This window comes from Hydra vulgaris, chromosome 13 (genome assembly GCF_038396675.1).
Source record: "Hydra vulgaris chromosome 13, alternate assembly HydraT2T_AEP".
In the NCBI taxonomy this organism is placed as follows: Eukaryota; Metazoa; Cnidaria; class Hydrozoa; order Anthoathecata; family Hydridae; genus Hydra; species Hydra vulgaris.
Genome location: NC_088932.1, coordinates 58,379,121 through 58,394,282, shown reverse-complemented (window position 1 = coordinate 58,394,282; position 15,162 = coordinate 58,379,121). Strand labels below are relative to the sequence as shown.

General features: G+C 29.6%; 2 protein-coding genes across 2 annotated transcripts; both read left to right on the top strand.

The window, feature by feature from the left end:
• Positions 1 to 10,064: 10,064 nt before the first annotated feature.
• On the top strand, positions 10,065 to 10,670 carry LOC136090052 (uncharacterized). Its single transcript, XM_065816160.1, has one exon. The coding sequence runs from the start codon at positions 10,065 to 10,067 to the stop codon at positions 10,668 to 10,670; it is 606 nt and encodes a 201-aa protein (XP_065672232.1).
• A 97-nt stretch (positions 10,671 to 10,767) lies between these two features.
• LOC136090051 (putative histone-lysine N-methyltransferase 1) lies at positions 10,768 to 12,508 on the top strand. The gene is made up of 3 exons (XM_065816159.1): positions 10,768 to 10,875; positions 10,976 to 11,868; positions 12,139 to 12,508. Exons 1-3 carry the CDS (start codon positions 10,768 to 10,770, stop codon positions 12,506 to 12,508), a joined length of 1,371 nt encoding a protein of 456 aa, XP_065672231.1.
• The last annotated feature ends 2,654 nt before the right edge of the window (positions 12,509 to 15,162 follow it).

The following is a 15,162-nucleotide window of genomic DNA, read 5'->3' as shown; positions in this document are numbered from 1 at the left end:
GGCACATATCTTTATTTTAAAGTATATCCTTCTTCGATTTTAATTCTATTTTCAAAACTCTATTTATATCTTTCAATACCAGACGTTAAATTTGACTATTAAATTTTGAATTTTACTATTGAATTTTATAATCCAATCCATTCATTTTTTTTATTTAGATAATCTATTTAGAAATATTTTTTAAGTAGTTTTATCCGCTGTTTGTTTACATTTGTTTGTGGATCTCTGCGGCCTCACGTCGCGAAAATGGTCACGCAGTCGAATAAGTATAAAATATCAAAATCAAAAACATCAAAAGTCGAATTATAATAAATTATGTACACAAGGTCAAAAACAGCATCGTACCTACTAATTTTTCTTTTACATCTATTTTGTATAAATCATCATCAGACGTAAATTGCCAACTTAAAAACTGTTACAAAATAAAATATTAAAAGCCATTAAATTCTTTAAATACATTAATAATGATAATTAAATAAATTAGTATTTTACGTCTGATGATGGTCTATACAAATTAGACCGAAATATCACAAAAAAGAAAAATTAGTTAGTATGATGCTGTTTTTGATGTTTTATAACTTATTAAAGTACAATATTTCTATGGGTTATATATACCCTCGTTATTCAAGTAATATCAATTCAAGTACATTGCTTGAATAACGAGGGTATATATATATATATATATATATATATATATATATATATATATATATATATATATATATATATATATATATATATATATATATATATATATATATATATATATATATATATATATATATATATATATATATATATATATATCCCCTAGAAATATTGTATTTTAATATAAAGAATTTTATTAAGATAAGTTTACATACTATAGCAGATGTTTCAACTTAACTTAATTATATATTATAATATATAATTAAATAATATAATTTAATTATTTATAAGTTAATTAACTAATAAGTTAATTAACTTAATTAACTTATCTAAGTTAAATATCTAAGTTAATATAAGATAAGTTAATTAACTTATCTAAGATGTTAACTTTTAAAAACCATAAAGAAGGCATTACAAAGACGACGTCAATGAAAAATTGTTTTGTTTCTTTATGGTATTTCTTAAATAGTGATCTCGAACTATTCAAAGAAAATTTTACCACGTTATCCCTGTTCAGTAGTACCGGGGATTGTTTAACCTGCTGAGATGCTTGCGCATAATTAATTTTAAGCAATTGCCTTATTTTCCTTTCATGATAGTTGTCATTTATAAATAAAGTTTTTGGGTGCAGCCAGTCGAATATTCATTGGCATTCTTTACAATGTTTAGTCGCTCCAAAAACATGCGATTAGTTTGGTGTTCTATACCAGGCCCGTAGCCAGAATATTTGGAAGGGGGGATCACTTTTTTTAAAGGCGCTAAAACGGTATATAATTGCATTCATTGCGACAACATATTAATTGGAAAATCAAATTAAGTAAAATACAATAAAATATTGTAGTAAAATATTTTATTGTATTTACAATAATCAGTGTCATATGACTAAGGATGGCAGCTCCATTCTTTTTGGATGTAGTTTGATAAATAGTTTTGTGATTTCTGTTATTATTCTAATGCTTCAACCTTATCACGATGCATATGCATTAATGTAAGTGCTCCTAAACGCTCATCCTTCATGGATGCTCTAACATAATTTGACAATCTACAAAGCACAGATGCACATCGCTCGCATTCACAAGAGGTTACTGGAAGTGTACATCAAATGCAGAAAAGTGTATGTATATTTGAAAAAGCTTGCTTATTGCATTTCAATAATGAAGCTTGTAAATTTTTTGGTTTCGGATCTTCCATCTTGTCACAAAGGTTCTTCCAGCGAATAATTTCTTTATCAAGCAAATCTGGCAGAGGTAGATTGTCACTATAGATTTTGACAACACTTTTAAGACTTTCGATTATGCCACATATTGAAGCTTGAGATACATTTTCACACATAACATGCAACAGTTTTATTGCTTGACAAGATTGTTCACTAAACATTAATCGGAGTTCCGATATAATGTAATCTAAATAAGGAATAAGAATGTTACGCTTGCAAACTTTATGTGGAGTTTACCTGGAGTATTCTGACGATAATTTTGCCGTTGAACTGCTCTTGATGTTACCACGTCGGTGCCCTAATGTTCTGGTGTTCTTACTGCATGTGTGAAGATGGAATCCGATAGTTGTTCAAGCTGAGCATCGCGTCTGTGTTTTAATTCTAATACAACTCCTTTGTATGCGCCAACCACATCTTGTGTTCGACCTTGTAAAGAAATAGCTGTGGCTCTCAGGTATGATGTCAATCGTACAATTACTAGCAGTGTATAAACGAATTCAAAGTTTTGTAGGCATTTTTTGTAAGGCAATGCATTTCGTCGATCTTCCGGTGTCAAGCTTGACCAATCTTCATCTATACCGGTGTATACATTCAGACGCAATTTATCGACAATAACCTCACACAGAATAACAATGTAGCATAGCGCATCATAAAAATAATGATAGCCATCAATATTCTCTATCCATCTTGTAATACAGATATTCAGGAGACTTTTTCTGTGCGCAGCTCCCGCACAGCTCCGGCTTCTTTTTTATTATTTCAATAAGCAGTTGTTCTCTCTTTGGTGAATTGTTGATCCATTATGTTATAGCCTTTAATTTGTCTAACACGTTACTAGTATGTATTTGCGGAATAGCGCAGCTGTGGGATATAACAAAATTTGAACAGTGACCTTGACTATGTCCGTAGAATGCTAAGCTATTGTCTGTCAAAATGGTTTTTGCCAAACCATGCCGCATGTTGCTTGCTCCATCATACCCTTGGCCACGAAGATTTTTAATTTCTAATCCATGGTCTAAAAACCATTGTTTTGTCAATTGATATAAAGACACAATCTGTAATTCTGTCAACTGGAATAACATCAAGAACTTCTTCTCGAATAATAATACTGTGATCAAAAAGTAAGGTGAATTTTTTTATAAAATGAAAAATCTTTATTTATTCTTCCAAATCTGTATCGTCCCCCTCAAAATAATCCCCCCCGGCCCCAATGCACTTTTGCCAACGTTTTTTCCAGTTTTCGAAGCATGCCGAAAAGTCCTCGGTAGGGATAGCCTTCAATGCGCGTGCCGATTCACGTTGGATCTCTTCAATGGACTCAAAACGATTTCCCCGGAGTGGTCTCTTGAGCTTTGGGAACAGCCAGATGTCACACGGTGCTAAGTCAAGCGAATACGGTGGTTGTGGAGCAACATGGGTAGAGTTTTTGACGAAAAACTCACGAAGAACCAGTGCTGTGTGCGAAGGCGCATTATCGTGGTGCAAAATCCAAGAGTTATTGGCCCATAATTCCGGTCTCTTTTTGCGAATAGCTTCACGCAAACGTCGCATAACGCTTAAATAATATTCTTTGTTGACAGTTTGGCCAGTTGGAAGGAATTCGTAGTGCACGACACCACAATAATCAAAGAAAACAGTCAACATGACCTTGATTTTTGAGCGACTTTGACGTGGTTGCTTCGGTCTCGGCTCGCCTTTTTCACGGTATTCACTCGATTGGTCGGTTGTTTCAGGGTCGTATGCGTAGGCCCAAGTCTCATCGCCAGTAATAATTTGTTTGTAGACGTCTTGATAGTCAGAAAGCATTGCTTCACACGTTTTAACGCGACGCTCTTTTTCAAAGAAATTGAGAAATTTCGGCACCAAACGTGATTTGAGTCTTCTGAGGCCCAAATGATCCTTCAAAATCGCTTGCACCGACCCAAATGATATTCCAACCATGTCAACAAGGTCTCGAATGGTTAACCGACGATTTGCAAGCACCAATTCTTTGATTTTGTTGATGTGGCGATCATCAATCAAAGTCGATGGTCGTCCGGAGCGTTCCAAGTCATCAACACGTACTCGGCCTTCTTTGAAGTCTTTGTACCACTTGTAAACATTTTTTTGAGACATAGTCTCTTCACCGAAGGCCTTTTGCAACATTCGATACGTTTCAGCAGCAAAAATATCATTCCGCAAACAAAATTTAATAGCACTTCTTTGCTCAACAAAATTAGACATCGTGAAAATCGCCGAATGCACTTTTGGTACTTCAGAAACAAGCGTAAACAAAAAAAAATAATTATGAGTTTGACATGTAATTTGGCGCAAATGTTAATGACATTCCTACCAACTTAAAAATAAAAAAGATTGGACGATTCGAATAAGGCCGGAAGTTTAAATTAAAAATTCACCTTACTTTTTGATCACAGTAGTATATTTAAAGTCAACAAACTGAATTGAAATTACCACCTTTTCTTTGTTGTATTAACATACTTCATCTATCAAAAGAGAATAAAATTTGGTCTTTTTTTATTCTAAGAGAAGATCAGCTTGAATCATATGATAACCAACAATGTCAATAAGTTCATTTTGGATTGTTCCAGTGAGATATGTAGCATTCTTTAGTCTTGGTGAATTGAAATGCTAAAGTAATTCTGAATTATGCTTTGCAAGAAGCTGTAGCAGTGCAATCAAGTTTCCTTGGTTGACCCTTGTATTAGTATCAGATATCTTTTCGTTAGATCCACGGAATGCCAGACCTTGCTTTCCTAAAAAAAGAACTGCTTCGATAATGCAATCTTCAAGAATTTGTTTGTTAAAGCGAATTCTTTCTTGCAATGTTGTATCAAGTTTTATGTGTATTTGTGTATTGGGGTTGTTGCACATATTCTTTGCATCATCCAAATACTCCAAAGCATAGGAATGATATTTGTTTGAAACAAATTTCTTTACTTTCCTTACTACCAGATGGCAAAAAAAAAAACACAAGCACCACAGTATAAATCATTATTTTCCCTACTGTACCTTAAGTATGGATATTTATCAAATAGTTTAACGGGGAAACGTCGCTTTTTTCCATCGACTGATAAAGAAAGAGGTGTTGACACAGGTCGGTGATGGTTATCATACAAATTAAGTTTTTCAGCATTGGATAACAATGGCAGTGTTTTAATGTCTAACAATCCAATATCTTAACAAAGATGAGCTAAAGTATCAGATTGTTGCGCTTCATTATCACCATTGCCAGATTGTTGTGCTATATTACCATCGCTGCCAGATTGTTGTGCTGCATTATCGTCACTGTCAGATTGTTGAGTTGTATAACCATTGCTTCCAGATTGTTGTGCTGCATTACCATCAATTTCCACTTCTTGAGCTGTAACATCATCAGTTCGAGATGCTTGTGCAGCATTACCATCACTACCACCTGTTTGAGGAATGTCAAAAGTGTTTGAAGTAGATATCAATTTTCCAAAAAAAATCGTAATTTTAGTAAGTGATTTGCCAGCTTCCTTCATAAACTTTTGCTCTTTGGCATGCTTGAATTCTGAACCTGATTTTTTTCTTTTAGTTGATTTTGACATTTCTAAAAATATGTATATATATAACTACCTTGTATTAAATATTGTTTTGTTTTTAACTATTTTGTTCGAATTTGCATTTTATTCAGTAATTGACCAATTAAATTACATAAATATACAATTTTAAAATAAATAATAAATTAAAAATTGTTATACAAAATATGTTAAAAAAATTATGTATATATATTAATATACTTCTTAGTTTACAGTAGTACTCAAATTACAGTATTACCTTTTACAATTTTTTATTATTACTAGGTGTGTTACCATTGTAGTTATATAAATTTAATAATTTTTAAAATATTTTGCTAAAAAAATAGAAAAAATCTTTTAATCCGCACTGTTGCAACTTGCCCACTTTGCAACTAGCCCGAATATCAATACAAATATAATGTTAATACAAATATTTTGTTCAACGAAATCTTAAAGTTAATTGTATATCAAATTTATGTAAAAAGTTGTAAATTTAAAAAATCCAAAGAAAAAAAAATAATAACAAACGAATTCACCTATCATCAAATCAAATTATGATTTAACGAGTCAACCCAATAACTTGTATTTAAAATTGAGAGAAATTTGAAATGAAACAACAGATAAATTAGGAAACTAAACTATTTTAAGATACAAACAACGTTCTAACTTACATCACATTTATTTATTTTGTTATGATCAAGTGCCGTAGCGCGGGAAAAAAACAACCAATGGAACCCAGCCAAGAGTCATTGCGACGCGTATTTACTAAAATAGCAATTATTATTATATTAAATTATTATATTAAATTATTATATTAAATAAATATTCCAGTTTTTTAATTTTTTATCAACGAACACTTTTTATTATTTAAGTTAATATTATATTGCAACATATTAGGGGTGCAAATAGGACAAAGTGACGGGAGGATGGGGGAGTACGGGGGGAGCACGTGCTCCCCCTTCCCTCCCCTCCCTACGGCCCTGTATACTTTGCAAAATTCTCTTTATTGTTTCACCAATATAAAGGCGTTATAAAGACTTTCAAGCCGGAAAAAAGTTATCTAATGCGACCAGTAGTTTCTACCTCCGGCTCTTCTCTTTATGGAATATCAGAATATCTTGTTAAAATTATTCAGCCTACCCTTAAAAAAAACACGCTTTTTAAACTCTACATCATTTTTTAAAGAAGCAAAATCCTCGTTTGTCAGTCCAGAGGATTATTGTATGATATAATAGCTTTGTATACATCAAATGATAAAGCTTTGTATACATCAATTGGTAAGGCCATAACCGTAATAATTGATTATCTTAACAATGATGTAACTAATTTTAAAACAAGAACTAAATTAACGCTTACTGACATCCGCCAATTAATGTCTTAGTCAATGCTATTTTTTGTATAAAAATAAAATTTGAGCCATACCTAACTCAGGTCCAATTGGATTATCAATGATAGTTGTTATTGCAGAGCCATTATAACAAAATGTGGAAACAAGAGCTTTACATATTGAGGAAATGAACAATTTTTCACAAAAATCTCATAGAAGATACGTTGATGATAGCCATGTTGATGATAGCCATGTCAGATTTGAATCATTTGAAAAGCATAAATTTCTTATTTTATATATTCAGTACATGTCAGAGATTGAAAATGAACAGAGAAAACTAAATTTTTGAGATATAAAAATAACTAACACAAATGATTAACATGAAAATTTTTCCCCGGGAAGATGCAATAACAAACATAGAAGTAAAACTCAAATATCAACCCTGTAAATATTAGAGTTTTTAAAAATTTCATATCTCGAGCCACCAAAATCTGCTCCAAAAAATACATTAACAACGAGATTTAGTTTAAATAAAAAGAATCCAATAATAAAGTTGGAAAAAAACTTGAAAATAAGATTGCAATAAAAAAACTACCTTGGCTACCAACACTCGGAACGAAACTACGCAAAGAATTAAAAACATGTCAAAGTTATTTTTATAACACCATCTAATTTAAAAACAGTTCTATGTAACAACAAATCTAGGTTAATACGAAACAGTATCCCTAGGTTATAGTTAGTAGGATGTTATTTTTGATGTTTTATAACTTATTATAATTTTACGAACAATAAGAAAAGTTGCTAAAACACATAGTCGAACTAGAGAAATTCCTATTTACAGGTTCCTTAAAATTCTGTTATTAGTTCAATGGAATAAAAATATTTATGGGTAATTTTTTTTTGAAATTTTTTTTAATGTTGTCAGTTGCATTATGTGTTTTTTAATTTAAGTCATTAATTCTTTTAGTTTTTACTGTAAAAATTTCTTCATTTTTCTTCATCGCAAAACTAGAGATGATATTTTAGTACGATAAAGTCTTGGAAGGTTGTTTTCAAAAGAAATTTGTTTTGGAAGTTTGTTTTCAATTGAAATTACCATAAGGTTAGTAAGGCATAGTTGGTTGCAATTTGGATTTGATGAGACCAAGCTTACTAAAAGAGTGCTCTCCTTCAGCCACTAAAACCGGGATAGTATTAAAAATGTGAAATAAAATGCAGATGGAAGGAAATATTGACTAAAGACTTTTCCGGTAGCTTCCGTTGAGCAACTTGATAGAAGAAATTCTATTTTTCCAAAAGAATTTAATCACCTGAGAACATATAGATTGCGGATTTCTTCAATCAACTCTGCTTCTTTTACATCATTTGCGTAGAGATTTCCAGGGCTTTTCATTTTTCTTTCTGACTAAGTGTTTCTTCACCACTAGAAGGAGATGGAGACCACTAAATGAACGGAAACATATTAGAAAAGGACCGGGTTATTTTTTACCCGGGGTCGGAGCCGAGTTTGTGATGCGCAAAAATATTTATACATACTAAAGTACACTTTTTTAATTCAAAATTCATGCTATATTTTATATATATATGCATAAATAAACATCACTATGATCCACATGATCATTATAATTATCATTGCTATCATTATGATCGTGATCACCATCATGAGGTGATCTCATAGCTTTAGCCTTTATTATTTATACCGTTTCTCGAATATAAACAACCTAGAGCATTTTCTTTCCTTAACTAAAGCTCATTCATACAATATGTAAGGCACTCTCTTCAAATTTTCTTATTTCTACCACTACCGTTTTCTCATGAAGCTGCTTCCTCTTATGCTGATATCTAAATTTAAAACTTTAATCTTCTCTAACAAAAGTTGTTTGATACGACGTTTTTTTCTAAATCTTCTCTTTCTGCAAATACTACACCATATAAATGCTAAAATTTATATAAATATATAAGGATATTGTATGCCAGCATCTAAATAAATAGCAAACATATACGTTTATATCAGTAATATGTATGCATAAAGCGCATCTTGGAAGCTTTTATTCCTTCTCTTCAATTTTAAGTCAAGCCTCATTCTACTCTACATTTTTTACCATCTTGAGCAGTTGCTTTATTAAACAGTAATAATTTTTTCATGTTTTTTACAGAAATATCTCTCTGAAGAACAAATGTCCTTTTATTATTCCAATAAGTCTCTGTTATTCTCAGTTTGCTAAGTCTTACCACAAATCCTTATCTCAGATGTTAGGTTTTAGAGACTTTTGGTAAGTCTTCAATAGTGTCATTAACTAAAGTAAGTCTTATACTTAATCTTTAATTCATGGGTCTGATTTTTTTACTTCTCCCCAGATAAGGCAGAGTTATTTGCAAAGAAATCTTATTCTAATTTGACTTTTGAATCAAATGGCCATACTCTTTCTGCCAGTTAAACTTATTAAACATGTATATCACTCTGGCTTTCAATGCTAAAGTTAATTCTCAATTAAACACTTCTACAGTTTGTGCTTTAAATAAGATTTCAATCATAGTTTTAAAAAAATGTTTTCCAGAACTCTCTTCAACTTTTGCTAAACTTTTAAAAAGTGCAAAACAAGTGGTTCCAATTTTTCAAAACTCAAGAAAACACTTTGACCTCTCTAACTATCCCGCAATCAATCTTCACTCTGTTATTAGTTTCTTTATATAAAGTTTTTAAGATTATTAAATTATTTCATTCTAACTGCAATATTAAAGTTATTCTTGAAGTCCTAAACTCTTTTTTATTAAGTAACTTTAAGGGAACCACAAGATTCTATCTAAAGTGGCTCTATTTGCAGACGGCTTAACTTTATACTTTTGTTGTCTTGACAAAAAATCTTCACTTTTTGTTTGCTTAAAATAAGCAGCCGGTTTTTAATCTTATCTCTCTTCTGCAACAGCCTATAGCTTGCAGTAGCTTGTAGATTTAAATTCTGGACTTATCCACAACTTTTTTTAGACAACAAAACTCATTTATTAACTGCAAAAAAATATTGCAGTATTGTTGGCATTCCTATATACAATTCAATCGTTCAATGTTGCGGCGAACAGACGTGTTTTATTGCAAAGAATTTTTTTTTTTTTTTTACAAATTTAAAAATTTTTTTTAAAAGTTAACATTTATTATCAATTTAATTGTTAAATATGGCAGTTACAATTAGCGAAATAAGAAATATGTTTAGAGAAATGTTCGCTGAGTACAAGAAAGACATAGAGTTACTAATAAAACAAAAAGAAGAAAACCTTCTTAAAGTCATTAGTGCAAATGCAAAGATAACGAGTGACAGAATTAAATATTATCGACAGTATGGAAAAAATTAAAAGACTCGAAAAGGATGTATTTGATATAAAAGAAAGCTTAAATTTTCACGAAGAACTCATTGAAAAAAAGATTAAAAATAATATTGAATCTATCGAGAAAGAAAAAGTTTATAAAAATGTAGCACACAAAAATATAGAGTTTACCGACCTTAAAAATAAACTAAGAGAAATTGAAGATCGGTCACGAAGAAATAATCTCAGAATTAATGGACTGAAAGAAAACGAAAATGAAACATGGACGGAAAGTGAAACAAAAGTGATCAAACTGTTTGAAACTTTAGGGGTAAAAAATGTTAAAATTAAACGAGCGCATCGCTGCGGACGTAAAGATGCAAAAAAACCACGTACAATCATGATAAAACTTTTAGATTACAAAGATAAAGTGGAAGTTTTAAAAAATTCTTTCAAATTAATGGGTGAAAGTATTTTCATTAATGAAGATTTTTGCTACGAAACTAATGTAATAAGAAAAGAATTGAGAGAAAGAATGAAAACTGAAAGGCAGCTGGGAAAATTTGCATATATATCGTATGATAAGCTAATTGTGCGCGATTGGGTATCAAAAAAACCGTGCCAAGAAAGCAAGAGTTAAGTTTTATTGTTTTATTTGCAATTTTGTGTTTATACAAATCCTTTTTATTTTCTATTATTATTATTTTATTTTAAAAACAAAAACAAATAAACAAAAAATGGAAGAAAACTTAATAATTAAATTTTTTGATGAAAATATCATTCTCAGGGACGAAGATGACTCTGATAATTTTAATCAACAAATAATTGAAAGTCAATACTATACAGTTTTTGAATCTTTACAATATCTACAAAAAAAGAAAGTTTTTTTTTTCAATTTTAAACATTAATGTTCGAAGTTTAAAAAAAAATTTTGAAAACTTTAAGTTTTTGTTGGATGAATTAAAACATGACTTTAAAATTATTTGTCTTACTGAAACTTGGGGTAAGTGTGGTAAAACAAATGCAGAATTTGAACTAATTAATTACAAATCAGTTCACCAACCACGTAATTTTGGTATTGGTGGGGGCGTAAGTATTTTTATCCACAACTCAATTAATTATAGTTTACGTAATGATCTCTGTGTGAATGAAATAGATTGTGAGTCATTATGTATTGAATTAAAAAATAAAAACACAAAAAACATAATTGTAAATGCGACATATAGACCACCATCAGGTAATTTAAAAAAATATAAAACTCATCTGAAATCATTTATAACAGCTATCAATAAAACGCGAGATCATGTCTTTTTGGCTGGTGATCTAAACATTGACCTAAAAAAACATGCTTCAAATAATAATGTAAAAAATTTTATAAACACTCTTCTTCAAAATAACTTAATTCCCACAATAAACAAGCCAACTAGAGTGACTAACAACTCTTCTACACTTCTTGATAATATAATAACTAATAACTTTCATAATAACCGTCTTAACACAGGTATAATCAAAACTGACTTTTCAGATCATTTCCCAACATTCTTAGTTACTAATAACATAATAAATAACAACATTCCTTCTAAAACTACCATATTTAGGCGACAGATCAATGAAAACTCTGTAAAACAGTTTCAAAACCTTTTAAGAAACAATGTTGATTGGAATCTGATATTGCAATCAAACGATGCTAACAACTCATATGATCTATTTCTAAATCAATTCTGCAAGCAATATGAAACAGCGTTTCCTGAAAAACAAATTATTGTGAACACAAAAACAGTTAGGACTCCATGGATGTCTAATGGGTTACTAAAATCCTCAAAAAGAAAACAAAAATTGTATGATAAATACTTAAAAAATTAAACTTATAAAAACGAAATGACATATAAAAACTACAAAAATGTATTCGAAAAAACAAAAAAAATCTCAAAAAAGCTTTATTATGCAAAACTATTAGACAAAGCAAGCAGAAACACCAAAAAAACTTGGAATGTAATTAAAGAAGTAATTGGCAAAAATAATTATACGAGAAACACTCTGCCAAAAAAAATAACAGTTGATGAAAAAAAATATTTATGATAAATCAATATTGCTGAAAAAATAAACAGTTTTTTTATTAATGCTGGTCCAAATTTGGCATCAAAAATTCCTCTGAATTCAACTTCATTTGAGTCTTATTTAAAAAATTACGATAAAGTTATGGATGAACCTAATCTTAAATTAATTGAATTGCGAACCGCCTTTTATAATCTTAAAAATAACAAAAGTGCTGGATTTAATAAAATTAACGTTAATGTTGTAAAATCTGTTTATCATATAATCGAACCTCTTTTGTTTCACATTTTTAATCTTTCTTTTAAAACAGGTATTGTCCCGGAAAAATTAAAAATTGCACGAATCACACCGGTTTTTAAGACTGGCGATGACTCTATTATCTCTAATTATAGACCTATATCTATATTACCGTGTTTCTCATAATTGCTTGAAAGAATAATGTACAACAGGCTATTTAGTTATTTATCAGAAAACAATATGTTGAACTTAAAACAGTTTGCTTTTAAGAAAAAATGTTCCACTGAACATGCAGTGATTGATATAGTCAATCAAATAACAAACACATTTAGTACTAACTACTTTACATTAGGAGTTTTCATTGATCTGTCAAAGGCTTTTGATACTGTGAACCATAACATACTAATAAAAAAACTTGAATATTATGGAGTAAAAAATAATAACTTACTTTGGTTCAAAAGCTATTTGACCAATAGAATGCAATTCATCCAATATGCGCAAAAACAAACAATTCCATATGCTGTAACATGTGGTGTCCCCCAGGGCTCTATTTTAGGATCCTTATTATTCTTAGTATATATAAATGATTTAAATTTAGCAACACACTTCTTAAACTGTATTCTTTTTGCAGATGACTCCAATCTTTTTTATTCCCACAGAGATATTAAAACACTTTTTGAAACAGCTAACGAAGAGTTGGGTAAGGATAATGAATGGTTTATAAGTAATAAACTGTCTCTAAATGTGGATAAAACCAAATTTATTTTATTTCATAAAGTAAATAAATTAGAAAATATTCCCATTAAACTCCCAAATCTAATAATCAATTACTCTAACATTAAAAGAGAAACTTCAGTTAACTTTTTGGGCGTAATATTAGATGAACATTTACGTTGGAGTGATCATATAAAAAGCATTGAGAAAAAATTATCAAAAAATAATGCCATGATATATTGGGCTAAACCATTTCTAAATAATAAATCTTTAAAAAGTTTATATTTTTCTTTCATTCATTGTCATTTGATTTATTGTAATATTGCATGGGCAAGTACAAATCATACAAAATTAAAATAATTGTACAGTAAGCAAAAACATGCCTGCAGAATATTATTTGGAGCTGATAAAATTGTACCATGCAAGCCTCTTCTGCGTAAACTGGGCGCATTAAATGTTTATAAAATAAACTTACATCAAGTTTTAATGTTTATGTATAAAACAAAAATGGGACTATCTCCTAAAATATTTCAGTCTTATTTTGAAAAAGTAGAGCATAAATATCCGACAAAATTTTCAAATAATAACTACATTGTCCCTAAGTATAATTCAAAACAAATTACATATTCAATTCAATATCGTGGACCCTATTTGTGGAAAAAGTTTCCTAATGTTGCAAATACGAAAAAAGTTAGTATACATCAGTTTAAAAAAGAATCAAAACAGGTGTTATTACTTATGGATTTTAATATATCCGATTTTAAATGCCTCTTTTAAACTAAAATTCAATTATATAAAATATGTCTCAGAGTTTATCAATTTTTGTTTGTTTGTTTTTTCATTATTTCAGTTATGGTGTTTCCTCTTAACTATTAATGAGTTGTTATTTATTTTACTTTTAATTAAATTGGTTAAAAAATTTACATACATAAAACGGTTTTTTTAAATTAAGTACTCTTTTATTTTGAATTTTTTGTTCTTTATTTAAATATTACTTTATTGCAAATTGTTATAAGTTTTATTTTCATATTCTTCAACAAATACTTTGTATAATATACGTATATAGTGTGGCTCTTGAAAATACGTGCTCTTTAAATAATTAATTTATATTTTGTTTTTCTTTTTTACTTTTCTTTCAGTTTTACTTGTTTACTTGTATATTACTCTTAACATGAATATTTTTCTTGAAGTATTTCTTAAACTAATTGTTATTTATTTTTACATTTATGATTTTTAATAAATAGTTTGTAAAGTATAAATATATTATCCGGCTATTGTAAATACGATTGGGGCTCGGTGATAAGACAAAATAATGTCTTCTACTTGTCCCGCCAGTTTTTTTATTTATTTATAAACCTTGTAAATTGTAAAAGTTATTAAACGGCGAAATAAATAAATAAAATTAAAAAAAAAATTAAAAATTATATTAACAAATAACAACCCTCTTACTCTCAGAAAAAGTCTAAAAGCACATTGTAAATGTAATTAGACCGGCTTTATTTGCCAAGCTTTAGCCACTCTCTTTTTTTTAACTACAAACTTTCTTTCTTTTAACTACAAATACCATCATGTTTAATGCTCAAACGAGCTATCATAACTATAAACCAAAACTCATTCCCGAACCGATAAACCAAACCGGTAAACCAAAACTCATTCTTACTTGGCTTCTTATTAAACAAGTTGCATTCTATTATTGTATCTATCCCTACGCGCATCAAAGACGTTTAACAAACCAGTTTTTTTATTTGTACATCAAAAAACTTTATAACTTGTACCCATCTTTATTATTTTTTTTTTTACACTACTACAACTTTTTAAGTCTTCAGTTAACTGTTTTTCTAGTACCAATCCTCTATTTTAAAACCTATCCTCTATTTTAAAGTAATTCATAAGTTTATAGTGGTTGCTTGCCATCTTGTTGGAAATAAATTAGAGTTTAAAAATATACAAATATATGTAAGTATTTAATTAATAGTAAATGTAAGTATAGCTTATAATACAAAAAGTATCATAAATTTTTTTTCTAGCCCCGGTTATCAACCCTTACTATTTCTTATAATTTTTCCGTGGCTGGGGCCGAGTTTGCAAAACGTCTCATTTTTAGCCGGGGCCAGGGCTCCGGTGAC

What these genes read in the sequence shown, in the direction of transcription:
- LOC136090052 (XM_065816160.1), top strand. Translation starts at nt 10,065, where the DNA reads ATGGAAAAAATTAAAAGACTCGAAAAGGATGTATTTGATATAAAAGAA.
- LOC136090051 (XM_065816159.1), top strand. Translation starts at nt 10,768, where the DNA reads ATGGAAGAAAACTTAATAATTAAATTTTTTGATGAAAATATCATTCTC. An exon ending in TTGAAAGTCAATACTATACA is followed by an intron (nt 10,876 to 10,975) that starts GTTTTTGAATCT and finishes GAAAACTTTAAG; the next exon opens with TTTTTGTTGGATGAATTAAA. An exon ending in TCAAAAAGAAAACAAAAATT is followed by an intron (nt 11,869 to 12,138) that starts GTATGATAAATA and finishes AAAAATAAACAG; the next exon opens with TTTTTTTATTAATGCTGGTC.